The following is a 27622-nucleotide window of genomic DNA, read 5'->3' on the forward strand; positions in this document are numbered from 1 at the left end:
GGATAATGTTTGGAGCCCATCCCTGGTGTTCTCAGCCGTGGTAGTGTCGGATTATTGCCAAGATGGGATTAAGACCCAATACACTCTTGCACGCTGAGACGACCTTTACTCAGGGGGATGATATCAATCCTATATACACACAGGAGGTAATATACGTGGCCATAATATACGGTTTCTTCGTGCTATTGACTGGTCCGTCTTTACAAATACTGGCATGTAAGGGCCCATATCCATACTTGATGAACTCCCGTTCTGTCACGTTTATAGTTAAAGGCACTCTTCCAGACTGTTTTATGTAGCTGTACGTGTAATCAGATTGTTAAGATGACACGTAATGGTTTCTGCGCCAGAACGGCAACGCCAGAAGACGCTGGTCGATGACGTCACATGTCAGTGCCCGGAAGTAGCTTGACGATGCGCGGTTGCATCATGCGAGGATGTTTCATTGCCACAGGTGAAAACCGCGGGAGCTTGGCATCATCCCATTACCATACGACTCGCTGACGTCACAGACATGGCGTGTGTTTTTAAGACCCGAATAATGTCCGTGAATTCAACACCCTGATAAATTGCTAATCGATTTTCTTTCAAAGAGCAAGACAAATAAATGTACGTGCCATGGATTGCAGAATATTTTATTTGGGAACCCCGATGTAGTTTTATCGATGTGTTCATCCGAGTTTGCGAGAGCTATGCGTCCGGTTAATTTCTTGCCTCTTTGCCTGCAAGTCACGAACGCGGCTTAGCGCGAAGACATGTAAATTAACGCGATTTAATCAGATGCGAGCTCAGATCGCACTTGAAGCACGCAAGCCTGTCGAGAGGTTGGTGCATCACCCTGGCGTCGTCACTACGGATAATAGTGGCCGTCTCGAACACTGAGCCCCCACTCCCCGCCCCTCGCACGTATCTGCCCGCGCCCTGGGCCGTAAGCTTGCCTCTGCCATACAGACCCGATCACAATCGATTGTGAAAAACAACAGACATAGCTGACCCAGTCTGCTCTCTTTCGTACACAGAATATCTATGATAGCAGCACATGATATTTCCAGTCATTCGCATTGATAGGGTTTATAATCCAGAGCAAGAATAAATCTGTCCATTAATCGGGACCAGCACGCTCTCGTGTTATAACTGTATTGTGAGCGCTGTCAGATGTGACGTGTCGGCGACTAGGTCTCTTTATATCCAGCTCCCTGACAGCGCAACCTACATTTATTGTGGGATATTGTGTGGACAGCTTTGATAGCGCTCTGTCTGTCTAGCCCTGTCACTGTAAGGACGTCAGACCTATGCAGAATCACACTTGCGTTTCCTCCGAGCACTTCGACTATCGAATTCCATTGTAATTTGACTGTGTGTGTTGCGTGATCTAGAAACACCACACACGTGAGTAAGCTTCAGCGAGAGGCATTCGTTTACAATTGGCTGCGCATGCGCATTCTCGTCGCGCAACCTTGTATGAGATTTCAAGTAGTTGGCGGCATTGACTGTGTGTGTGAGAGAGAGGGGAGACTTTGATCGGTGTGGGCTTTCGCAGACAGCGAAGGTATCAATGACACATGCTCAGACTTCGCGCAAAGCGTGGATGGATTGTTCATGTTAGTGTGAGGTGGTTTTAGACATTTTCTGTCGCCGAGGATTTCCACTACGCCATGTCAATGCCTCACCGCGCCCACAGACAACACTGCTACCTGTGCGATCTTCCTAGGACACCATGGGCTATGTTACATGATTTCTCTGAGTCTGTGTGTCGAGGATGTGTCAACTATGAAGGACCAGATCGTATAGAAATGATCATCGAAGCGGCGAGGCAAATGAAACGTGCTCATGGATTCCAAGAAGGGCGATCGTCTGTCAAACAGGGACAGCCACCGTCACACGGACACATGCCCCCACGTCACCATCCTGACGCACACTTGGAACCCCCGCGGATACACCACGGACCCCCTCCACCAGACAGGTACCGGAATGTTATGGAATACACCCCGGGGCCAAGAATCAATGGCATCGCAGTCGGACATGTTATGCATAGACCAGACGAACAGCTTTCCGATCTTCAGCGGGGAAGCCCCACTATTCCACGAGGGCCACTCCCCCCTCATCAAGGATTTCCTGGACCCCTGCCCCCTGGTAGGCATCCTCACGGGCTGGGCCTCATGCCCATGCCACACCCTGCCCCCATGAACGGTAAGCGTGGGGACACAGAGGAGGAAGAAAGTTCCAGCCATTCAAGTAGTGATGAGAATGGCAACAAAATGGGACCAATGGACGACCCGGCCCTGAGGCCACCGCTTGTACGTGAGACTGTGGCAGTGTTGTCATCTGCAGTGCCTTTTGAGATAAGATTCAAGAAAGAACATTCATTGTGTGGACGTGTGTTTGCTTTTGATGCAAGTATCAAACAGGGTGCTGAGTATGACTTAAAAATGTTTGTGGAGTATCCTCTGGGATCAGGTACAATTTACAACAGTGCTTCTGGGGTTGCCAAGCAAATGTACCAGGACTGCATGAAGGACTTTGGTATTAAGGGATTATCTTCAGGTTTCAAGTATCTTGAGTATGAAATGAAACATGGAAGTGGTGACTGGAGATTACTTGGTGATATGTTGCCAGAGTTGGTACGCATATTCAAGGATCCAGTCAAGAAGGATATGATCCCCTCACCCCACGTTGACAGCTCACTTCCCCCTTTGCCCAGCCCCTCATCATTATCGAGGGGTCATGCAGGGACACCCAAGCCCCCTGTTCCACGGTCTGTGTATGAGGGAAGGAAACGCAAGGCTTCACCTGACCCAGAGGGGGAAGTTAGAGGTAAGCTGTCAGAAGAGCAATTTAAACGTCAACAATGGATGCAAAATCAATCAGAAGCTTTAAAACTGACTATAAATTCTGCTGCTTATAGCTCTGGGATGCCAAGCTCAACATCAATGTCACCCATGAGTAATCACACCCCTACCCCTCCGGAAACTGGAAGTGGACAGAATGGCCCTTCACCAATGGCGGCACTGATGACCGTTACAGACAATATTACTCCAGGTGGGTCGCCAATGAGGGGAGAGGGTGGAATTAGACATGGACAAAGACATAATCATTCCCCAGCTACTCAGCACTTGTTTCGTGGTCGTTCAGTAGCTCAGGGGCCTGTCTCTGATGCAGGGGTTGGTAGTACAATGCCCGAATCAACAGTCCCGAATTCAGAAACATTAAAGTGTACTTTATGTCATGAAAGACTAGAGGATACACACTTTGTTCAGTGTCCCTCTGTTGGTGAACACAAGTTTTGTTTTCCTTGCTCAAGAGACAGCATCAAACGTCAAGGAGCTGGGGCTGAAGTATATTGCCCAAGTGGCAAAAAGTGCCCACTAGCTGGTTCAAATGTCCCATGGGCTTTCATGCAAGGTGAGATTGCAACAATTCTTGGTGAAGACTTCAAGGAATTGAAGATCAAGAAAGAGCGAGACACTTAAACACTGACTGTTGTTTCATTTACAGTTTCTACCAAAGAATGAATTTTGCTAGACTTGTAATAGATTTTCTTTTGTCATATTGTCTCCATCATCATGGTATCGAGAGATATTTATGTATTTACAAATATCAGAAAGAAGTGTTCTTTGCAACAGAGTCGTTCTGTCACTGCCGAAAAAGAGTTTGAACATTGTGACTCGAGTATGTTCACCATGTTTGAACATGGTGTCATGTTAGTAAGACATCAAGCCTATGAGACTGAAGTGATGACTGCAGGTAATGCCACAGACATGGGTGCTGTGACTCGCTGCATGAAGTGTGATTGACTTGCCGGTGATGTTAGCCAGAGGCTGTGCTATTTTGTGAATGGCTTGTGAGGCAGGGAGAGCACCCATTGAACCCAGGTTGGACAATGTAAGGACTGGAGTAGCAAACCTGCAACACGCTCTGTACATACTAAACATGTAGCCGTTGTATTACTGACCATACACCCACGTTTTGTGTTTGTGTTGGCATTTGAAGCATGCCAGGTCAACGATGCGTTGCTACGACAATTTGACATGTGACTAAAGCCACAAAAGTACACGTTCAACAGTGTCCACCCCATCCTTGTTTAACCTCATCAGCAGTAGTGTTATAGCTTATTGCCTTGTTTCATTCAGTAACATGCTTCATTGATTTCATTCTTTGTGCTATTACAAGATATATACCTTTGCTCTTTCATTTGCATGTTTAGGCTGGTTCATGTTGTGATGTTCAAATTTTAATGTCTTTATGACATCCATCTACAAAGTTATGTTTTATGACTTCATATTGTTAAAATTGGTCAGAAAAAAACATTGCAGTTATATTTAAGTGAATTCTTTTAATTTAATTTGGCTTGAAACAGCTGATTTGACATGAATTATTTGCTTTTAATTAACTGATAGGGGAATTCAGTTTCTGTTAACAGTTATCAAAGTTATGTCGTGTATATATCTTAATGCTTTTTAGGAAATATTGCTCTTAATGAACCTCTGAAATTTTGAAGTTTGTTTAATGAATTTTCAATCAGATTACAAATTGAATGCTTAGCTATTATTAACATATGCTTATGTCATAATCCTATACATATATATATATAATATATATATGCTGTAAATTGCCTTTGTATAATGGCAGAGGTGGAGAAATATTTCAGATAGGGCCTGGTTCGGACATAGACTGGCATAGGATTTACACAGCAGGAGGCAGTACCATTCCATTAACCTTGTGGACTTGTTTGAATGTGCTAAACATTGTGTGTTGAAATCAGACTGATCTGTATAAGATCAATTCAGACATCTGAATGTTCACTTGATATTTGGCCTTTTTTGGCCAAATTTGGTTGCTTTTTGTTTTAATCATCTGCAAGTCATCATATTTTTTGCTACGTTTGCCCAGGTTTTGTGTAGGATTAGAAGTAGCTATTAACTCTGAGGCTTGTAATTTTCTTATACCAGTCAGGGTTACAGCCAAACTACCAATGATTCCCAAGAACATTAAGTAACCATGTATATTGTGTAGTTAACAGTTTGCTATAATCAGCAGACTATTCTGAGAGGTCAGTGGCCCATATTGTTAAAAACTGACATAATCACTGAAATATCTGATGTCGCCATGGTTACTGTAGTTTGTGAATGCTAACAATTTTTGATTTTCTCAAAATGGTTGTCTTCATCAGTCATGAGAAAATGGTCTTCGATGGCTGTCATTTCATATGAATGTAGTAATCAAGAAACAAACATTGAAGACAAAGGCATTTTCACTCTTAAAAGCAATTTGACCTTCAAAATCCTGTATCTGAGTCCGATCTATTATTTCTCTTTTAAACACCTGAGTATCACGTTACGTTCTGAATTTCATGAATACCGACTAGTTGTAGTTTTGCCCTCATTTCATCATTGATACTTACTGTTTAAAGATTAAGACTTTTACACAAATGTATCAATGATAACCATGGCATTATTCTCTGGTTACAATGAAAGTGTTCCATTTGTGATCAGGACAAGACAGTTATCGTGCCATCTCCAACATTGTAACTATCAATCATAAAGAGGAATTGTACTTAAGATTGTTGTCTGATGATCATTCTCCATGACAACATTTCACCATTTATTGTTGCGAAATATTTTATGTGTTCAGAAATTTCATAAGTCATACAAGGTGATTGAGTAGCCTAGTGGTTAAAGTATTTGCTCAACTTGCTAAGGGGTTTGATTCCCCACGTGGGTACAGTGTGTGAAGCCCATTTCTGGTGTCCCTCACTGTGATATTGCTAGAATATTTCTAAAAGCTGTGTAGAACTAAGCTCAGTCTATTTTCTTAAGAGTCATGCCACCATATCTGCAATGCTTGTTTGTCATCAGTTGAAACTAAAGGTAACATAGTGCACATCACCGACAGGATTTGCTATACCAACACATGTTAAATATCCATGTGAACATCTTGTGTGGTGGGGTAGCCTAGTAGTTCAGGTGTTTACTTGACACGCCAACAAATCAGGTTCGATTCCCCACATGGCCACAATGTGTGAAGCCCATTTCTGGTGTTGACTTAAAACTTAGGTCACTCACTCACCCTGTGAATGTCCTGGCCGGAACTTATCAAGTGCAAACCATTGTTTGCAGGCGATACAGTGGTCAGGCTTGACCACATGCATTATATTGTAGGTTGATGCCCAACAATCATTGGATACTGTTCCAAAGTGAATGTTTAAAGGCAGCTGTCATATAGCTGGAACACTGGTAAACAGCATGCAGCAAAACAAAATTCCAAATGTCATAAATGTGTGACATGGAATATATGGCATTACCATGGTTACGAAGGTACATTATCTCAGAAGTAACAAGTCTTGCTAAAGTGTTTTACAAAATGTGGTTTAAGCACAGAATATACTTGCACATAGATGCATTAATAATTGTAGATAATGAGTGTTATCTGCTTATCAAATTTCACTTTCTGACATTATGTTGGTATTTTTTTTATATATTTTTTCCCCAATAAGAGCTGCTTCTTCTCTGAATTATAAATGTTCCAACTGTTAAGGTTGAATGGTCCACTGCTTCTGTGTCGGTTTTTGTTATCAGAATAGTTCATTTGCAGCATTTTGTTCACTGTTAGTATTCCATTTTTGTTATTTCATTGTTCAAATAATTGTTGAGTAAAAGTTTGTTTTTCAAAAAGCAATTAAAATGTATTGTGTATTACTTGTGTTTTTAATCATCTGTACATGTGCAGAAGTAAATGCGCATTCGTTGAGATGGTATGGGTAAAGTATGATTATTATTATTATTATGCTGTTTGTATTTGATAGTGGTGCGAGGGTGTGTTTGTCGTTGCCACCAGCTTTTTGGCAATAGTCTGTAAATAATTAAGATAAATCTAGTGATTGACATCATGAGCATCCATGTTGAGATGTGAGAGGTGATACGTCTTAAGTCAAGTCAGTGAGCCTGACCACCAATCCTGAAGACAGCAGTATACAGGGTTTTACGCTATTCTTAAATGCGCGTCCAGTCCACACACTTGAAGAGAATGGACACAGGAAAAATCTTCACTGCCTCCTGAGGGACGCACAGTGATAATCACTGTACCCACAATACATCTATGACTTTGCTGAGTGTTTGGTTGTTGCTAAGTGTTCGGTTGTTTCTTTGAGATCAGTTATGTGCGTCATTATTTTCAACCTTCAGTCCACATGATCAATGATTCATTTTATGCTCTTAAAGAAATCATCAACACATAGTTTTGGGCACCACTATTTCACAAGACCATCATATTGCCTCAAAGGCCTTTAAAACTAATGATTAGCAGTCCTGGGATCCCTTGTTTGGGATAAAACCCTGTCATTACAATAGTCTTCTTCCTTATCATGGATGCACTGGGACTGTTAGGTATAGTATGTCATGATATGAAGGCCAGAGGAGTTGCCTCACAGTTAAATCATTCCCTGGGTTTCATGTACAATGTGTGAGGCCCATTTCTGTTGTCTCCCACTAATGCTTTTGTGAGAATATTGCTAAAAGCAATCTAAACTTCACTCACTCATGATACAAACATAACAGAGAAAGAGAGACCAGTGTTGAACAGCATTGAATTAATAAATGAATTACCAGTATGCTTATTGTCTTGTGAAGATGCTAGTTGGTCTTCAAGAAAACATCCTTTAGGAAGAATTCAAGTGTAACAGTTTTAAGAGATAAGACTCGGTGACTTGTCATCATCTCCCAAGTGTGCAGATTAATGCTCATATCACTGGATTGTCTGGTACAGACTTACCTGATCTACTGAGCAGCGTGATGTACAGAGGCCCTGATATGCTGCATATTCAGGTAATTTTTTGCAAATAAAATTTTCAAGTATGCAGCGAAAAATAATTGTGTGCCAGTTATGCATTTACAATGCTAAAAACTCCATAAAGTTTAAAACGTATGCATATAGAATATATATTAATGAAAACTGCTTGAGTAATGAAAAAGACACATACTGTCAGTATTGGATGAGTGATTTTCTGTGAATTCATTTCCATTGCATTTGAGTTTGTTTTCGTCAGGTATGACATAAGGCTGTACCTACCTGCTTAGTATACTTACTCAATGACATATAATTAGCTGAGTAAAGTCACTGAAATACATGTACATATTTAATGTGGGTAGTGGAAAATGAAATACATGCTGAACGTTCATAATACCCACGCCACAAAAATACAGTGGGTATGGTTCGCTTGTTGGTAACTCGCATACCTGGCTGTTGTACAAGCATGTGGTCCACCTCATAAGAAAGAGTGAAAAGTAACTTCAAAATAATGTATGTTAAACAACATTATTATTCAAACTATTACACAAATCATCAGAGTTGGTCTGTCGATTTCATGGGACTGTGCAAAATTTGGTTTTGTTGCAGTTGTTAGATTTTGGTTTAGTGAACATTTCATTGGTCTAACATAAACTGAAATGGATCATAGTCAATGTAGATGGTCTGATGTCTGCACAACATCGTACATGCATGAGATGGTTCGTCATGCCCTACAATGTGTAAAGACCCTGTTATGTACTATGATGTTACTTTAATACTGCAAAACTAATTTCAAATTCATTACTCGATTAGATGAAATTAAGCAGATTTGTACTGTTATATTTTGTCTTCATTTGTAATTAAATGTAACATACATATTTCATGTGGAATATATTTTGTGATAGCTGCTGAATTATATGATTCAATACATACGAATGCTTTAAAGATACATACATATTGAGTTTTAATTTTGTGAAACTTCAGCATGTCCAAGATCAAATTCTATTTCAAAGTCAAATTTGCACGAGAATTTAGATTGTGTGTTAGATGAGAATGCAGTACTGCTGACCTTTATATTGCTTACGAAAGCTGCTGTTGCATATTTTATTATTAATAAAGATAAGGTACCATCTTGTGATGTATGAATTCCTTGTGCTTATCACTCAGGAAAAATGTATTTATTATTTTCAATATATTTTTTCTAAAAAAGATAAGGTACCATTTCAAATAGTACGAATTCCAGCTGCTTATTATTTATTGGTTATTTAAACATTAGTAAAAGGGTAAATTTCAAGGTGATGTGGATTTTATTGATTGAATTCATAATTCTTGAATTTTAAGAAAAAACAACCTCTAGTGACATACCTGATACGGGTGGAAAAGCACAACTCAGAAATGAATTGTTGCTGCTTGCAGTATTTCCATTGAATGAAAATTCTTGATATATATCCCATGACAGTCAAAGGTCAAGGTCACTCAGGAAAAAGTACAAACCTGAAATAGTTACCAGTAAACATCTGGAGGATGCTTTGTGTGGTTTATTCCATCACTAGCATAAGGTCAGTCTCATTAAACTGAGATCTTGGTGTGCGCGCTACTGCCACATGAACATCTGAGGACATCCAATTACAGGTCACTTCAGATCAACCAATCAAATGAATATTAAGTGGGAGTCAGCTTTAGCCAATCAGAAAGCGGCTTACATTTGTTTTGGTTTCAAAATTCTTTCTCATGAATCCAAACTGCACTTGAAACCTATTTTGCCAAAGGTCTCTGTTTAGAATTAGGAAATTGAAATACAAAAGATTCAGTAATATGAAATGGATAGACCAGATTCTAGGGCTGTAGTTTCAAGGGGGTTTGGGAAATCTTTGTTTCTAAATGGATGTTACATCTCATATCTGCCATTCAGAGCGCTTCCTGTTTGTCTTTTTAGGTTGCATGACTACTTTGATTTTTGTTAAACACCACACTGAACATTGTTGCCATATGTTGGGTGCATTAAAATGATTGAGATTGGACCAGACAGTATAGTGATTGTCATCATGAACATCAAGTCAGTCAGCCATGTCCACATTCCATCAGTTGCCTCTACAAGCATGAGTTGCTGAACACTTCCGTCCCAAATCTTCATGGGTTTGCATGATCAGACGACACATTCAGACATTCACTTCTTCAAAGTGAGGCTTGGATGGGGTAGCCTACTGTTTAATGCCTTTGCTCGTCAGGCCGGAGATGTGGGTTCAATTCTCCATGTGGGAAGTCCATTTCTGGTGTCCGTCAGTGTGATATTGCTGGAATTTTGCTAACGTCAGCGTTAAAACAAACTCACTCACTTATTCATTTATATAGTGTACATCTCTGATTTTAATTAGATGTGATCTACATCAACAATATTTTTTATCAGCTTTGAAAGCTTATATTTTGATCTGAGTGAAAGTTGTTTCAGGCTGTCGTTAGCTTTATTCCTTGAAGCAGGCAGGGATTAAATGCTGATAATCCATTGTGGTTTTTAAAAGGGTTGTTGTTGCTAGTTAGAATGGCACAGATGCTGAGGTCATTAACAGAATAACCTGCGAAGATCCAGGTTAGAATTGGTCTTCAGCAACCCAAGCTTGTCATAAGGCGGCAAATAACAGGATCTGGTAGTTTGCACTGATTTCGTTGACACGTCATCGTATGCCAACTGTGTAGATCAATGCTTATGATGTTGATCACTGGATTGTCTGGTCCATACTTGATTATTTACAGACTGCCCCCATGTAGCTGGAATATCGCTGTGTGTTGCGTTAAAGAACAAACATGAGCAAAAACATTAACAGAATGGGTTAGTAATGAGTACTGTTATCATGGGTGTGTTACAAAGACAGTACAAGTTTCAATTGTAATGTCCACAAGAGGAAATATGGTCAGGTGCAGATGAACTAGTTGGCACAGAAAACAGTTCATGCAGAGAGAGAATCCACAGAATGCCCTTCTTATAGGTGGCCAGCCATGAGCATTGTTACTACTAGTTACATAAATATTGTTCTCTCAGTTTCAATAGCTCCTCTACACAGTTGTCAGTGTCATAACCTGATGAATGTGTTGCGCAGTATTCCCAGCCAGATTGCTGGGTGGCACCACGATGGATGAGCAAGAGGAAGGATGTAGACAAAGCCTCAGTGTTGGGAATGGAAGTCTATGATATTTCAAAATGAGAACAGAAAGTATCAACAATGTGGTTCTGTCCCGACGTCTGTCGGAATGTGGTTTAAGGTCACTAATACCAGTTACATCCCTTGCTTGTGCCAGGATCATATGGGATTGAAACTTAGATTCAGTTATTATTTTTGGTTTACCTACATTGCATCCATGTTCTTAAATATTTACAGCCCTGCACCACTTGGGATGACTCTCCCGCATTTAACTGACATGCTGCAATATGAGGAAATGGTGTCAGTACTGTCCACAATAGTAAACTGAACCAGCTGAAAAGTCAAGTTAACTTGAAAAAGGGTAACGGAATATCTTGTACCTTCATATTCGTCGGTACAGGATAATAAAAGGTAGCAAAAGAGTTCTTCCAAAATAAACCATGAAGAAAATATTGGGCAAAGTCCAAAATGTACATGCACCGAACTGAAGGGTACCAACTTCTCCAGGTGTGAGGGGAGGGGCACCTGCCGGCACCTGCCTGCATCCCCCCATCTGACTGGCTCTGCTGGCATGTGAGCTATGTGCTGCCTCACCTGAGATTCCTCCTCACAGCTCCAGATAAAGCTCCACTGCTAGGTAACAACTGAATTATGTAAGCCTGAATACATACATGTGTACTCAGGTAAACAACGACACGTGTGTTCGGGAGTGCTTGTGCTACAGGACTGGGAATTCTGCACCAATTGTTGGATTAATCATCACAGAGTTTACATTTCTTTACCAAAAAGTATATGCCAGGAAACCTTGTATTGAAGTACTGATGGAACATGTCTATATTGGCATCATTCTGTTGAAACACTTAATGGGTATTGTCATGTTTTGTTTCAACTGTTACAAGAAGTTTTACGAACATTGTAACTCTCATGAGGTATATGCATGGAAATACTTTAGTTACTTAACCCTTCTACTGGTAATAATTGGATGTGATATGCTACATCAGTATAATGGTCATCAGTATAAAGTCAACCAAGTTGGATGTAAAGCAGGTGTTACGTTAATATAATGATCTTGTACTATGTAACAAACTCAAGTAGTAAACTCGTCATGCACTATCTAACCAGGATTAGATCAATGCTCAGGCTGTTGATCACTGGATTGTCTAGTCCAGACTTGATTATATACCTGGAATATTGCTGAGTGCAGTGTAAAAATGTCACGTCAGATGGGACAAGCTCAGATAGTAGACAAGCTAGGAGGTGTCTACTGACTCCGGTCCTTTCCATCAACATTCCTGACTAGAGTCAGAGACTCTGTCCTTGCTGCAGCCACACAACGGAAACATTTGATGAGCATCTTTCATCCATCATCCTCCCATCACATCACCTCCCAACAAAACTACCCCAAGTATTTCATCTATGTTCCTGGGAAGCTAGCAGTGGTTGGTGTTTAGGAATCATGGCATTCCATCTGTAGTGAGCACTGCTGGGGCCGGAATATTGGGTAACATTGTCCATGTTAGCATTAGTAAATCAGGTCTTTTCATCTGTAGTGAGAAGTAAGTGAGTAAGTTGCAATAGACGCAGCTTTTAGCAATATTCTAGCAATATCACAGGAGGGGACATCAGAAAAAGGCTTCACAATGTACCATGTGGGGAACTGAACTCAGGCTTTCGTTGTGATGAGTGAACACTTTAACAAGTGGGCTACGAGTGAGTAGTGAGCACTGTAGGATGTTGGAGGCGTGGTCCTGCTCATGTTACTTTTCAGAGCTATTGCAATGACTTATTAACCATCTGTTGCTAAGTTGCTAAGATATGTGACAGTAGTAACTTAAAATTGAGATCTCGCTGGTGAGAATTTAATTTGTCCCATCAACTTTAAGTGGATGAAGGAAATAACCTATGCTTGTTGGATGGTTCATTTTGTGTCATTGTGTCATTGTGACCTGACCTGACATGGATTGATGTTCATACTATCGATCACTGGATTATGTGGTCCAGATTCTGTTACTGATGGTTTGGAATATTGATGCACTAAACAGCAACAAAATCTCTCTCTCTCTCTGGCTTTTGGTTTATTCTACAGAATTTTTTGCCATTACTTATATTATGAAACTATCTTTGGTAGTTAGAAAATATGTTTGTATTGCCATTGTTATTGATTAATTTTATCTATTTTATATATTTTTTTGTGTGTATTTTTTTTTTTTCATGGTTCGACTTTTTGTCAAAGTTTTTTCCATCAGATCCTTGAATGAATTCTGTTATTTAAGATACACATCTCTGGAGAGAAATTTGTCAGGCAAACTTATATTTATAGCACATGACAGGTAGTCGTGCCTGGTAACATTAGCATGGAAAAGTGATTTCTAGAAAAAACATTTCATGTTAGACAGGTATCACACTTTTCCAACTTTGTTCTGAATTGGAATTGATCTATTTGTTTTGTTGTTTAATGATCATTTATTGTTCAAGTCGTCTCACATATTATGGCCAATATAGATTAATAATTAGATTATCATCCCTCCAGAGTCTGAAAACACCACCAGCCAGATTTATTTGCTATTTTTATTGTGTCTGAATTTCGAATAAAGTTAATGTGCGCCCAAATTACCAATTCAGCTGTCATGTTATTTGAAGAAAGGAATTGTAAAAAATATTACCTTCGTCGTCTCTTTTCAAAACATATTGATGGGGATGCAATAAATAATTTAAACCAACCTGAAGATATATTTTTCTCAGTATGATTGAACTAGGAGTCCTTTGTCAGGCTTGCTAATCATATCGAAAACCAGCGAGCATGCATGTTAAATCTTTGTAAAATTCAGTCCCAACCCCTGATCAACTAAACTGTTGCCTAGCAATATTTCAAACATTAGGCAAGTGAATATGTGGGCACTGGCTCTCCCAGACTTGTGTAATTAGTGTGATAAAATTAATCAACAATATAGAACCTTGGCTTGCTAAGAAACTGTGGTATCCGGGCAGCAGGATTTGGTCTGTGGTGAATTAATGAGCGGCCACTGACAGTCATGGATTAGAAGCTGCAGTTTATTGATGGTCTTTCTTTCAAGCTGAATATAAGCTCCAAGTATAATCACAGTAAAACCTGGCCTGTCAAGTCTAGCAACTTACAGCTTAGAAAAACTACCTTAAATCATCTTCAGCCAAGTTGATGAGACCATGCCTGATCTTTTGTACATGATTATCTGATTGATGGAATTGGTTTTGGGATCACCAATTTGCATAGACAGCAGGTCTAAGTCTTGCTCTATGTACAATAAAACAAGTTGCATAATACTTGTCTCAATGAAGGACCATCATCTATGTCTGTTTTGACTTAGAAATCATCAATCATTTTATGAATATGTATGACTGTTTGAGATCCGGATGTGTTTATGGAGTGTGTGATGGGTCGAGACCGAGTAGTGATCGTTTCATGGACTTACTGTGGAGTGTTTGGCAAACTGCTCCAGACTCGTCATCCCAGCAACATGGGAATCCTTCCCAATGCCAAGCTGCCTTGCCGAAACAACTGGGCAACGTGACTATGTTGGCCCTATTCTGAATTTATCGGCAGTCACAATTATGACAGCAGTCATTTGTTTCTAGGCTACAGGTTCCCCCAGTTCACAAAATGACAGCCTCATTTCAGCTAGGTGTGGACCTCCTAGTACACGGAGGACATTGTGTTGCCAGGCAGAATCGCACAAGGGTTGGGACTGTCCTCATGGCTGATAAGAACCAATCAGTGGCAATAAGTTCAATACCAGGAGAATGTTTCTAGGTTGAGATTTCTGGCACAGCTTAGTAGCTGGTAGTATCTGGTCTCTGAGATCAAATGCATACTTATAACTTTGCCAGATTATGCCTTTGTATGTTGTGACATTTCACACAGAGAGTCAAGATATTTGGCTCCATTTGGATTTAACTTTCTTCTAAATGATGGGAACTTGATGTAGTTTTCAAAAGCATTGAGATTGGTGTACGAGAGGAAAAAGTTAAACAGTCTTCTGTGTTTGAATAAATGAATATGAAGTTGACCAGTTAACTTCCATAGTGAACAGAGAGGTATACTTGTTAAGTTGTTGAATATATATTTGGCATTTGGCATAAAGCAGGAGTGATATTTGGAGTATTTAGTTGATGATAAATGGTGGCGGGATATCTATGCATAAAACACCTATACCACACCTTCCTGACCCCATGAGATAAACCGATACTGGAAGTGGACATGCAGATCACAGGGGCAGATTGCAATAATCCATTTATCAGGGGCAGGTTACAGTCACATGCATTTTCCAGGGGCAGGTTTCAGTCACATGCATTTACCAGGGGTGGGTTACAGTCACACACATTTACCACGGCAGATCAGAGTCACATTCATTTACCAAGGGCAGGTTACAGTCACACACATTTACAGGGGCAGGTTACAGTCACACACATTTACAAGAGTGGGTTACAGTCACATGCATTTACCAGAGGCAGGTTACAGTCCGACGCATTTACCAGGGTAGATTAGAGTCACATGCATTTACAGGGGCAGGTTACAGTCATGCATTTACCTTGGGTAGGTTACAGTCTCACGCATTTATAAGGGCAGGTTACAGTCACATGCATTTACAAGGGTGGGTTACAGTCGCATGCATTTACCAGAGGCAGGTTACAGTCACACACATTTAGCTTGGGCAGGTTACAGTCACACGCATTTACCAGGGTAGATTAGAGTCGCACACATTTACTGGGGCAGGTTACAGTCACACGCATTTACCTTGGGCAGGTTGCAGTCACACGCATTTACCTTGGGCAGGTTACAGTCACACGCATTTACCTTGGGTAGGTTACAGTCACACGCATTTACAGGGGCAGGTTACAATCACACGCATTTACCTTGGGCAGGTTACCGTCACATGCATTTACCTTGGGCAGGTTACAGTCACACGCATTTACAGGGGCAGGTTACAATCACACGCATTTACAGGGGCAGGTTACCGTCACACGCATTTACAGGGGCAGGTTACAGTCACACGCATGGTTATCACTCACAAACACATGGTTGTCATGGAGAGGAACATGGCCATCACACACAGGAACATGGCTGTCACGCACTGAACGAGGCCATCACACAAGGAACTTGGCTGTTGAACGTGGCTGTCACATACAGGAACATGGCTGTCACACACAGGAACATGGCTGTCACACACAGGATCATGGTTGTCAAGCAGAGGAACATGGTTGTCCGCTATTCTGGATATCTGTAACCAACAACATACATATGCTTTGTTCTTCCAATAGTCAGTCTTTAGTGTTTTCTACTGATTAGAAATGTGTTTCGGGTTAGTTCCTACATAGTCATAAATAATGTGAAATGTTGGAAAATGTTACAAAATACCATGCCATTTCTCTAAACAAAAGCAGACTGACAGGCCACGCTAGGGGATAAACCACGTTCACATGGAAAACGCCCATGTCAGAATGGTTTTTATATCATTTCAACCAACACTGAAATCAGGCAGTGTTTTATCAGTGAAATATTTTGTGTTTTACAAGACAGCTGTGTTTTTCCATAGAGCCTGCAAGTGTGAGAGGTAGATAAAGCACATCTCGAGGTGGGTCTGCTCTGCTCCTCCTGGTGGTCGTGTTCCTGATAGAGCAGGCAGGACCATCTTGCACGTTCTGGTCAGGAAGTTCCATACCACCTGAAACGCTCTTGTCTTATCCTGGGAGAATGTATAGACACTTTTCGATGAATACCTTTTGCTTGCGTTCCAATAACTTAATACTGTTATTAAATGGTATATGTAATGAACATTGGTGCTGCCACCATTAGGATTAATGTGAAGATTGTGTTTGAAATTACATAGTATTCTGTAGGTGCTTGAGCTACTTCAGTCTTTTGGAACCCTAAAACAACATTTGGGTTTTAAGATGAGTTGTCACAGCTTTTCAGTTTCAGGCTGAATAAAATCAGAAATGAAACCTTTTTGCTCGCTCGCTCGCTCGCTCGCTCACTCACTCACTCACTCACTCACTCACTCACTCACTCACTCACTCACTCACTCCAAGCTTGATTTTGAGCCTGAGGTCTAAGATTTTTTTATACTGCGTTCTCTTCTCGTCCAGGCACAAGGGCTCAATTGTGCATATTGTCAAAGGGTGAAGGACATTTTGGGTTGTCTACAGCAAAGTGCCCTAAAACCGTTAACTCATATTTGTTACGTGACTTGCTGCACGTCGTTAGAAGACCAAAATCTCCTTGAATTGCTGTTCAAAATTGTACACGTCTGTTTAATGAAATCCTATTCATATTCAAAAGTGGCAGATATTGTAGTCAGTCAGTATGCATATATTTCATTTGTACTGATACATCATACAGCTTTACAATATGGCTCTTGGGTAAAAATCATTTCTGATTTGTTTATTTTTTTAATTTCCCAGTGTGCCCTGTAATCCTCTTGACTTAAAGATTAGCAACAATCAAGGTAACCGATTGCCATCATGCGACACTGCTATTTCCGCCCTTCACAGATTATACAGAGATGAGTTTAATCCCTGAGATGCGTGCTCGCAACCAGAGGCCGCCTCCAACTATTTGTTCAACTGTGAAAAGCTAGAGTTGTCTGCCCTTGTCATCATCTGGCCACCTCTGGGACCGTGGCGTGCCATGAGCCGCAGTTTAATCAGCGACCACACTGTGGACGTGGTATCCTTGTGTGTCAATACCACCATCACTGGGGATGGGACACGCTTGGCGTGTGTCAATGGGTGCAACCTACACACTGACAGCTCTAGATTGTTTTGAGAGTATTATGAGGCTTTCATACCCTAACCATCAGTTGATAACGTGTGTACAGTGTCACTTCAGGACATGGCTACCTGTGCACTGTAAAGTCATTCAGTCAACCCAGCAGAAAACACTTTACAGAGCATGTGAAGGGAATGGGTGTGTTAGAAAGGAATTCTTTAAAAAAATATGAACAGTTCTTGAACTTCTTTTTATTGAAATCACAGAAATAGTATTAGTCCTGTGTTTGTCGTCCATATCTAATAACAGTACACAACCCTGTGCCCTTGAAAGAATCTATGGAAGAAATCCATTGGTATATGAATATGTGCAAACGCAGCAGGTACAACAATATGCAGTAAACTTGGACAAAGTACAGTGACTATGTGTCCCAGTTCATCCTTGCTGTGAATGAATACCTCAAATGAATGACTGAGCTGCAATAACTCAATTCACCTAATGGCTGCAAGAGCTGTAGGATCCACGTGGAGTTGAGATTGATAATGCAATGTGCCATTGAGGTTACCATCCAATGATCGTGGGAAAAAATTCCAGCGCCTTGCACATGTTCCAGTGGCATGTATATGTTGTGCTATATAAATATCCTATTAATAATAATATAGATTTGGAAAATTGTGTGTCACCTAACCTCAGCGCCATGAGATGTTGCTCATACTGTCAGTCTCAGGTTTGCTACTCCTGTCCACATAGCTGGAGGCTTTTCCACTCCTTAGTTTGAACAGAGGCCTCTTTTTTTGTTCATGTACATCTCACAGAAAATATCAAGTTCCAAGTTATGACAAAATTACATGTCCTATTGTTAGGTGTTCCTGGGCTTCATACGTGGCATCATTGAATGTCATGAAATGTTAAAGCGTGACTTTTCCACGTTTCAAACCAAGTTTCGTTTTATTATTTCCTCCTCATTAATGCATGTCCAGCACCTGAGTGTGTGTGTGTGGAGATTGTCTGGGAGGCTTCACCAGTAGCTGTGCTTGCCAATACAACACTGGTCATCAACAAGGAACCAGATATTTGGAGAATTTTGGAGGACCTAAAAAATGTTATAGTTGTTGTGTTGGAGAATACATCATGGTTATTCTATGAGTACTATACCAGTAATTGTAGTTATTCCCTATCGGACGTATAAAAACAGATGTTATCACCGACACTTGAAATCATTTTGTCCTTTCAAAGCTTGTGATTAATGGACATGTTTATAGACTGTATGGAATTTCAATATCTGTGTTACTGTGTAGTGAAAATATTTTATATTGCTGACAAGAGTTTGTATTTTATTTCACATGTATGAGTAAAAAAATTTAAGGACCTTCTGCCTCTTTCAGTTTGCAATTGAGAGCCAGTACATGACAGATTAACTATCATATGATGCAAAATCAGTTGGTCCTTAGCATTTTTTAAAGAAGAGATGAGAAATGAAAAACAGATCTAAAATTTAAAGGGAATATTTTTTCATATTGTTGAATTTTCTTTGTGAATGATTGACTGGCTTCACCAATGTTTCTTGAAATTGGGACTTTAGAAATTTGCTTTGTTTTACCCTTGAAAGTAACTAAACCATGGCACTTGGAATGATGCTATAATACATTGGTTACATGACCACTCACAGGTACATGTAATTTGGGAACTGGAATTCATCACTACCCTTATTTAGCCACTGCCAGTGAAGATGTGGGTTAGAATTGTTCTTCCATAACCTATGCTTGTCTTGGAGACGACTAAATTAAATGGGATTTTTGTGGTCAGGCTTGCTGAATTAGTTGACACATCTCATTGTATATCAATGGTGTAGATCAGATGCTCATGCTGTCAGTCACTGGATTGTCTGGTCCAGACTTGATTTTTGACAGACTGGCGCCAAATAGCTGGAATATTTGTTGAGTCCTGCTTTAAACAACCAACCAAATATTTGGCCACTTTTGATATTTATGATTCTGTTCAGGCTCTGAGAAGTTGAAGCACAAAATACATCTGTGATCTGTAGCAAACAGTACAGAGTTGTGTCCCTTAGCTGTGTCAGGAATTACCATCACTAGTTCAAATCAGACTCTACCCAATGAATACCCTTTCTTTTTGTTTCTCATTGTTTCTCATCACCATACCAGGTTCCAGGCTACCCGCGGCCTGCTTTCTAAATGAAACTGTCATTCCATGAAGTAACTGTACAGATGGAGTTAAGCTAACAGACTTACATTAAGAGAAACAAAGTCAGATTCTGTTGTTTCAGTGACATGAGTTGGTTGACGAAAGAAGTCATCTGTTGTCTACCTAATGGGGGTTGGGGGGTACCCTGCTGGTTAATGTGTTCGCTCTTCATGCTGAAGACCCAGGTTCAATTCCCATTGTGGGTTCAATATGTAAAGCCCATTTCTGGTGTCTCCCCCCATGATATTGCTGGAATATTGATAAAAAGGGTGTGAAACTTGACTCACTCACCCACTCTACCTAGTGATGTATAGACATCTACTCCATGTGGTATAGGTGACTAGCTTCAGCAGGAAAGTCCTACAGTGAGAATTGCTGCACACTAAGTAGGAGGATCCTTTAATTGCGCACCCATTTCCTTGCAGTCTGGAGGGTTCATGTGTCTCCCTACATCTTACCAATTTACTCAGAAGCCTGTATAGGCTGTTTCACTGTGAATTGAGGTAAAGCATGTGTAGCACGTCTTACTGTTGTGCTTGAATGCATAAAGACATATCAGTAGTCTCATTCCAAAGTGCTGGAAGGGCTGAAATCTATTGTCTCACAGTGATTTGCTTGAAAGCATGTAGACCATGTCTCACAGTGATGTGCTTAAAGGCAGGTTGACCATGTCTCAGTGATGTGCTTGAAGGCAAGCTGACCATGTCTCACAGTGATGTGCTTGAAAGCAGGTCGACCATGTCTCACAGTGATGTGCTTGAAGGCAGGTTGACAATGTGTCACAGTGAAGAGCTCAGAAGGAGGTCAACCATGTCTCACTGAAATGCCTGAAGGCATTACAGCCATGATGCCTGATCCACAGACAAAACAGGTTTAGAGAATCACCAACACACCTACAGATTTTTTTATACAAAACTGCTTCAATGTAAACCCTGCAGATAGGCTTAGCTCTGATGACATCATCAATATGTAATGTGTAATGGTTGGCAATATATGATGTTATTTTCTTCAAAAGAGCAGAACCTGATCCAAGGCTCCACACTGAGATGATGAATCAGTGCTGAGACTGGCTGCCCACACGTGGTACACATCTGGCTTTGGTGTGCCAGAAGGCATGCTGACTAGCCCACAGACAACAGATTACTCTGTGGTGCACATCTCGCTGTCAAGTCATACCTAGCAGTCTACATGTGGAGTTCTTGGCAAATAATAGCAGCCAATGTTTCCAGCGTGTTAAAAATAACAGTCTGATCCCATGTGAGAGGAGGGCATCCAGTGCAGTGGCAAGAAAACATGGTGGAGCGATGCCGTCTGCTCTTGCTCAGCACTCCACAGTTCCACACTGACTCACACAGAGAATGACAGAAAGACAGACAGACAGACAAATGGACAGATGGATGGACAGACAGTCATGCATACCCACAGACACACACAAACAACACATTTAAAACACACACAGGAACAGACGTCCATTTGAAATATGCGCACATGTATATACATGACAGACAATAGTTGTTCAAGAGTTTTTCGGATGTACATGATAAACATGCATGACACAGCCATACAGAATAAACAAGCACACAGTAAAAACAATCACACAGTATAAACACATGGTACTCATTTACCAATTATAAACATGTGATACATGATTACACTGAGGGGCTCGGTGGTTAAGGTGTCATTGCAGCTCAGGCTATCAGCGCTGAGGGGCTCGGTGGTTAAAGTGTCATTGCAGCTCAGGCTATCAGCACTGAGGGGCTCAGTGGTTAAAGTGTCATTGCAGCTCAGGCTATCAGCGCTGAGGGGCTCGGTGGTTAAGGTGTCATCGCAGCTCAGGCTATCAGCGCTGAGGGGCTCAGTGGTTAAAGTGTCATCACGCAGCTCAAGCTATCAAGCACTGAGGAGCTCGGTGGTTAAAGTGTCATCATGCAGCTCATGCTATCAAGCACTGAGGGGCTCGGTGTTTAAGGTGTCATCGCAGCTTCAAGCTATCAAGCACTGACGGGCTCGGTGTTTAAGGTGTCATCGCAGCTCAGGCTATCAAGCACTGAGTTGCTCAGTGGTTAAAGTGTCATCATGCAGCTCATGCTATCAAGCATTGAGGGGCTCGGTGGTTAAGGTGTCATCGCAGCTTCAGGCTATCAAGCACTGAGGGGCTCGGTGGTTAAGATGTCATCATGCACCTCATGCTGTCAAGCACTGAGGGGCTCGGTGGTTAAGATGTCATCGCAGCTGATGCTATCAAGCACTGAGGGGCTCAGTGGTTAAGGTGTCATCGCTTCTCAGGCTATCAAGCACTGAAGGTTAAGGTGATGACTCATCACAGGGATGAAAAGGTGAAAAGATTCACCACTTTGATCCACCATGTGAACCCAGTCATTAGCATCCATGGAGTTTAACTTTATGGCTTCATGTGAGATATCCCAAGCCACCAGAATTTCTCTCTAAACTGTCCTCAGTCATGACGCAGCTGATATATTGCTGAAAGAGATGTCAGCCTCACTCACTCACTCACTCACTCACTCACTCACTCACTCACTCACTCACTCACTCACCCACCCACCCAGTTGTTCCAAGGTCAAAATTCTATTCTTTACACACCCCATTGTTTTTAGGCAGGCAGGGTAGCCTAGGAGTTCGTTCATTACACGGAAGACCTGGGTTAGATTCGTTACATGGGCACAATGCGTGAAGCCCATTTCTGGTGTCCCTGCTATGATATTGCTTGCTCGCTTGCTCGCTCACTCACTCATACACTCACTGTTTGGAGTAGGACCAAAATAACATGAGTATTTCCATCATGTTATCACGCTATCTATGAAATGACAGGTTTAAATTTTAACCACACTAAGTGTCAACAGTTGTATATATGTGAACAAGTACCGATCTTCCTCCTTGTCTGCAGCATCCCCACCCCCTGTCCCTCAACAGTTGACACAGCTGGGTTACATCGACACCTGGACACAATGTGCTGGCCTCCTTTCATATTCATCAACAATGACAACCATTCTACCACACTGTAGCATAGCATGAGCTTGCCAAGTTTTTATAGCACCGAAGATCATCTCTACAACAAAAGCTTTATTGAAGTTTTTCTGGGATGTTTTTTGTGTATGCCACAAGAGAGCATGTTCCCAGGCAAACAGACAATCTAATTTGTATTCATGTTCATTCGCTTCTGCTATCAGAGACTGATATTTGTGAAATTTGATCTTCGCAAGGCATCTCCATATTGTATTGTCAGTGTGATTTATTAGCAGAGACATGCAAAGCAACTAGTGGAGGGGATTAGCTGGCCAATCCCAGCCAAGCCACCAGTAGAGCTGAAGTGTATTGGGAAGGGTACGACTCTGGCATAAGTACCTTACTGACAGGTGATGAAACATTATCTAGCTGCGAACCTGTTGTCCGTGGATCAACATATTATCACTAAGGGTTTAATTTCTTCACCTTGAATAGATGGGGTGGTCTGGCCTCATGCACAGAGTGAGGTGGGCTGATTTGATGGACTTTTATCTGATTGAAACTGGATTGGTGCTCAACTGTGACTGGTGTGGACATGAGGCCAGAGTGAATTAATTGCTAGAGTTTCATATATTTTGTTACAATTTGTAGACACTCTGTTATGGCTGTGTGTAAAGATAGGTGGTATTTTATTATTTTAATCTGAGTGAGGTGGGACTTTATCTGATTAAAGCTGGATTGGTGATTGACTGTGACTGGTGTGGACATGAGGCCAGAGTGAATTAACTGTTTCATCGAAGTTTTTAAAATTATAGGCATGTTATTTTTTCAATGCAAAAAGTTCAAGGTACCTGTGTTGAAGAACTGTACATGGACTTTAAACATATGAAACTTTGATGTTGGCTTGGATAACTTTTGTGGGGTATTGCACTGAGTGAAGATAGAAAGAAACAATCTTTACGAATTGGTACCATGTACACACTTCCAGACAGTTACATGACAGTTTGTGTTGTTTGTTGGTGTTGTTTGTTTTTGTTGTTTGTTTTTCTTTTCTTTTGTTCGTTTTCTTTTTATTATTATTTTTTGTATTTTTGGTTTGGCAGATTTATAGTCACATCAGCAATAAACTGAGTCTAGAGCCACATGCTACAGTGATGAACATCATGAGCATCTGTATAACTGGATAGGATGACATGCATCGCTTAGTTACCAAGCTTAACCACTCAATCCACTTGTCACCCGTCAACATGTGTGGGTAAATGGAAACCAATATTCACTTGGATTCTTCAGGGCTTGCTGTCTAGTGAGGCAGGCAGGACTGAAAATCTGAGAATTAATTCTTTACAACCATAATGGGTTTGTGTGGCTAGATAGGAACTGTGCAGGTGTTGGGGTTGCTAATAGATTAAGCATAACCTAGATTTTTTTAAGATAACTTACTTGTGGCTAAGTTTAGGACGCATGTTTTACCAAGATATTGGGAAAAGGAGGACACATGAATAGAACTTCCTAATGATTTTATCTCCTGACTACTGGGAGGAGATAGCATATATCACCAAAATACTCTCAGGCCACAGCAGTTTAGTTTCCTGTTGCGTTGCTTGTCCGAGTCAATATTTGTTTGTTTGGTTTGGTGTTAGGTTCATTTCCTTTGTAATATAAGGAAAATAAAAGCCTTTCCATTAGCTGCACACATTATTGATTTGACCATATCATAATCATGTCTTGATGAATTAGTAACTGATAATACTAGGTATTTGTGAATAGGTGAGTGTATTAGCACGCATGGAAAGAAAAGAAGCTTTAACGAAAAGCACTCCAAAACATATTATTTTTAAAATGTATCTGTTAATGGAAATTTAGAGTGGCTTGACAGGTATGCAAGAGAATTGAATTATTTTCCTTTCTGATAATTTGTAAGTTATTACTTAATAAATAATAACCAGACAAAGAATCAGTTTGCGATTTCTTCGAAACTTTAGAAGTTTTAATCATGTTGATGTGAAACACTTGACAGACCGTCTACAATACTGTACATTTATTGTAACATTTTGTAGCAAAGATACTGAATTATCAACTTTTAAATTAAAATCATGAAAAGAAATCAATCCACTTCACAAATACTACATCATCATCAGGGCTAAATACCCAGAACGACTACTTCTATCAAATATTGTAAAAAGTGAATATGTGAGTAAGTGTAAGTATATATGAAAATAAAACCTTTAAAACATTGACCGTGAACTGAATCCAGCCAGTGGTAGATGTTTATACCAAATTATCTTGAAGTCCTTCATATATGGACCACCTCAGACCTGAATGACCCCCCATACAATACATGTACGTCTCAAGCTTAGTAGACCGTTAATCTCACCCTATTCACATAAACAAATATCAAAATATTCTGTTGACTTTTTCCAATGGCTTTTTTATGTTTGTCACTAAACTTGTGTAAATAGCATTTGCCGATGGATGGTTTGCGATGACTCTTTTGCCCAGACTTGGGTTAGAATGTCAAGCAGGCTATTACCCTCACACTTAAGCTGTCCCTTCACTCTCCACCGACTGGCATTTCCTTTTCCACGATCTCACCCCGCCCTGAGCATGACTCCAAATATTCATTTTGGAATCAGTCCCCTAATTTATATTCAAAAAATAAAACTCAAAGTTGATTCAGAAGGCTATAAAGAAAGAAAAATTGTTGAAATCCATGCACACTTGAATAGCAATGAAGCTGGAAAGGGGATCTTGCAAGTTGGCTAGAGCGATCTGCCTGATCCTACATATCATAAAAGTCTGGCAGAACGGTCTCGGTGTGACCATGCATTGCTTACTGCGGACATATTGTAGCTCGTGATTATTGACAAATATTGACTGAGGGTGTAGTTGATATGCTGGTCAGGCTGGAGTGTTTGGGGCTGCCCACGACCCGCCACTCAATGCTTCTACCAGCCCTGCAGCCACGGATTATTCTGATACAAAAATTTAAATTCTGTCTCGAAGGATATTGAATTTAAACTTTCATGGCTGCATTGCATGGTGTTGAAACAGCTGACATGACTACCATAATCTGATCCTGTTAGAGCAATTCAGCAAGTGTGCTAGGTCATCAAGATCTGATTAACAAAGTGTCAAAGTTATTTGCTGCATTGCATACGCAGCTCGTTTGCACTTATGGAGTTGTCACGCTGTTCACGTGGTAGTGTTCTGCTGCTGTCAGCGCTTCAAGTGAGGACTGATTTAAATGCGAGGGAAAGAAAGGAATTATAATCTTTATTTAAACGATTGAGAACAATAATTTATAAGCTGTGAAAACTCACCAAGAAAAATGGGAAATTAGATGCAAAAGTTTTGGTTGGTTTATGTTACTTTTATAAAATAACTATACACCTTGCCACAGAAATCCTGCATTTTCATGGATTGTCTGCTTTTAAATTATAACTTTGTAATAATGAAACTAGTTTTTGTAATTATTATTTTTTCAGTCTTAGCTCACCTGATTGGTTTGAATCTGTTTTTTGGCTTTTGCTCAGCCATCTCATGAAATGGACTGATATTTGTGTATGTCTTTTTAGCAGCAGGGCAGACATTCTGTTTTATGTAACATTTTTCATTCTCCTCAGAGGGATTTTAGGCTGATGTAGTTGAACATTTTGGTGTGTCTGTTTCACCCGTTGTTCAAATCATGAGATGTTAGGGTTTTTCTGTTGAAATTATCTTTATAGGGTAGCAGTCATTTACAGGTTGTTGCCATAGTAACCAGGTGTTAACTACATAACTAGGCTTGGCATGGGGATACAATTCTTGTATTGTTGTAAGCAGGTACAACGATTCAAATATCTGTGTCAAGTGAGTGAGTAGTGAGTTTAGTTTTACACCGCACTCATAAAATATTCTAATCTTCACCAGACAATCCAGTGATCAACAGCATGAGCATCGATATGCGCAATTAGGAGCCGATGACGTGTCAACCAAGTCAGCGAGCCTGACCACCAGATCCCATTAGTCGCTTCTTGCGACAAGCATTGTCGCCTTTTAAGGCAAGCATGGGTTGCTGAAGGCCTATTCTTCCCCGGGACCTTCACGGGTTGATCTGTGTTGAAACGTGGCATCACCAGAACACAGTAGTTGTTCATCCATGGAGTGTCTTTATCTGGCTCTCAAAATGTCTAAAAATTTCATTCAAAGAAGAACCTCTCTTGTCAGATAGTCATCGATGAGTTACAAGTGTACACATTCATCACTGTATATTCTGTAGACACACAACAGCCCAAGGTCTCCAGCCTCCATTCACTTGGAGCCAGGTCAGTCCAGGAAAATGTGGTCACAGATAATAAGGATTTTGCTTGTCTGGCTTACAGTCCCAGAACCACATTAGTTTCCCTGCTGCCTTGCCCTCCCTGTAGCGATAAAGCCTTAAATTAACCAAGTCTAGATTTCTTCAGGGTCAGGATCTCTGGTCTCCCTGGGACTCCTGTTCAGTTTTATATAGTTTAGTTGCTTACTATAAATGTCATAAATATCAGCATTACAGACTAAGCATTATTCTAGGCTTTTGTGTTTCCTGTTGTCCATCATTAACTCGGTATCAGTGCATGATTATGGGACAAGTACTGCTGGAAGAGTCACATTGGTAAAAGTTATGTATAGTGTTGTTAAGATATGTTATGCTGAACCAGCTCTGCTAGTATTGCACAGAAGAGTCAAACTTGTTGGCAGTTCAAGTCAATATAAATATCAGCTACCGTCATTTCATTTCATATGGGTTCGTGGGGTAGTGTAGTGGTCA

The 27622-nt window shown here is 40.6% G+C and overlaps 2 protein-coding genes across 2 annotated transcripts in view; both read left to right on the plus strand.

Moving 5' to 3' along the window:
- Window positions 1–27622, plus strand: part of LOC137294775 (TALPID3 protein-like) — a 118955-nt gene that overhangs the window by 51749 nt on the left and 39584 nt on the right. The gene's annotated exons all lie outside the window — the stretch shown is intronic.
- On the plus strand, window positions 1471–6695 carry LOC137294776 (probable E3 ubiquitin-protein ligase IRF2BPL). The gene has a single exon (XM_067825887.1). The coding sequence runs from the start codon at window positions 1656–1658 to the stop codon at window positions 3468–3470; it is 1815 nt and encodes a 604-aa protein (XP_067681988.1). The 5' UTR covers window positions 1471–1655; the 3' UTR covers window positions 3471–6695.

The sequence above is a fragment of the Haliotis asinina genome, chromosome 8 (assembly GCF_037392515.1).
Source record: "Haliotis asinina isolate JCU_RB_2024 chromosome 8, JCU_Hal_asi_v2, whole genome shotgun sequence".
Taxonomy (NCBI): Eukaryota; Metazoa; Mollusca; class Gastropoda; order Lepetellida; family Haliotidae; genus Haliotis; species Haliotis asinina.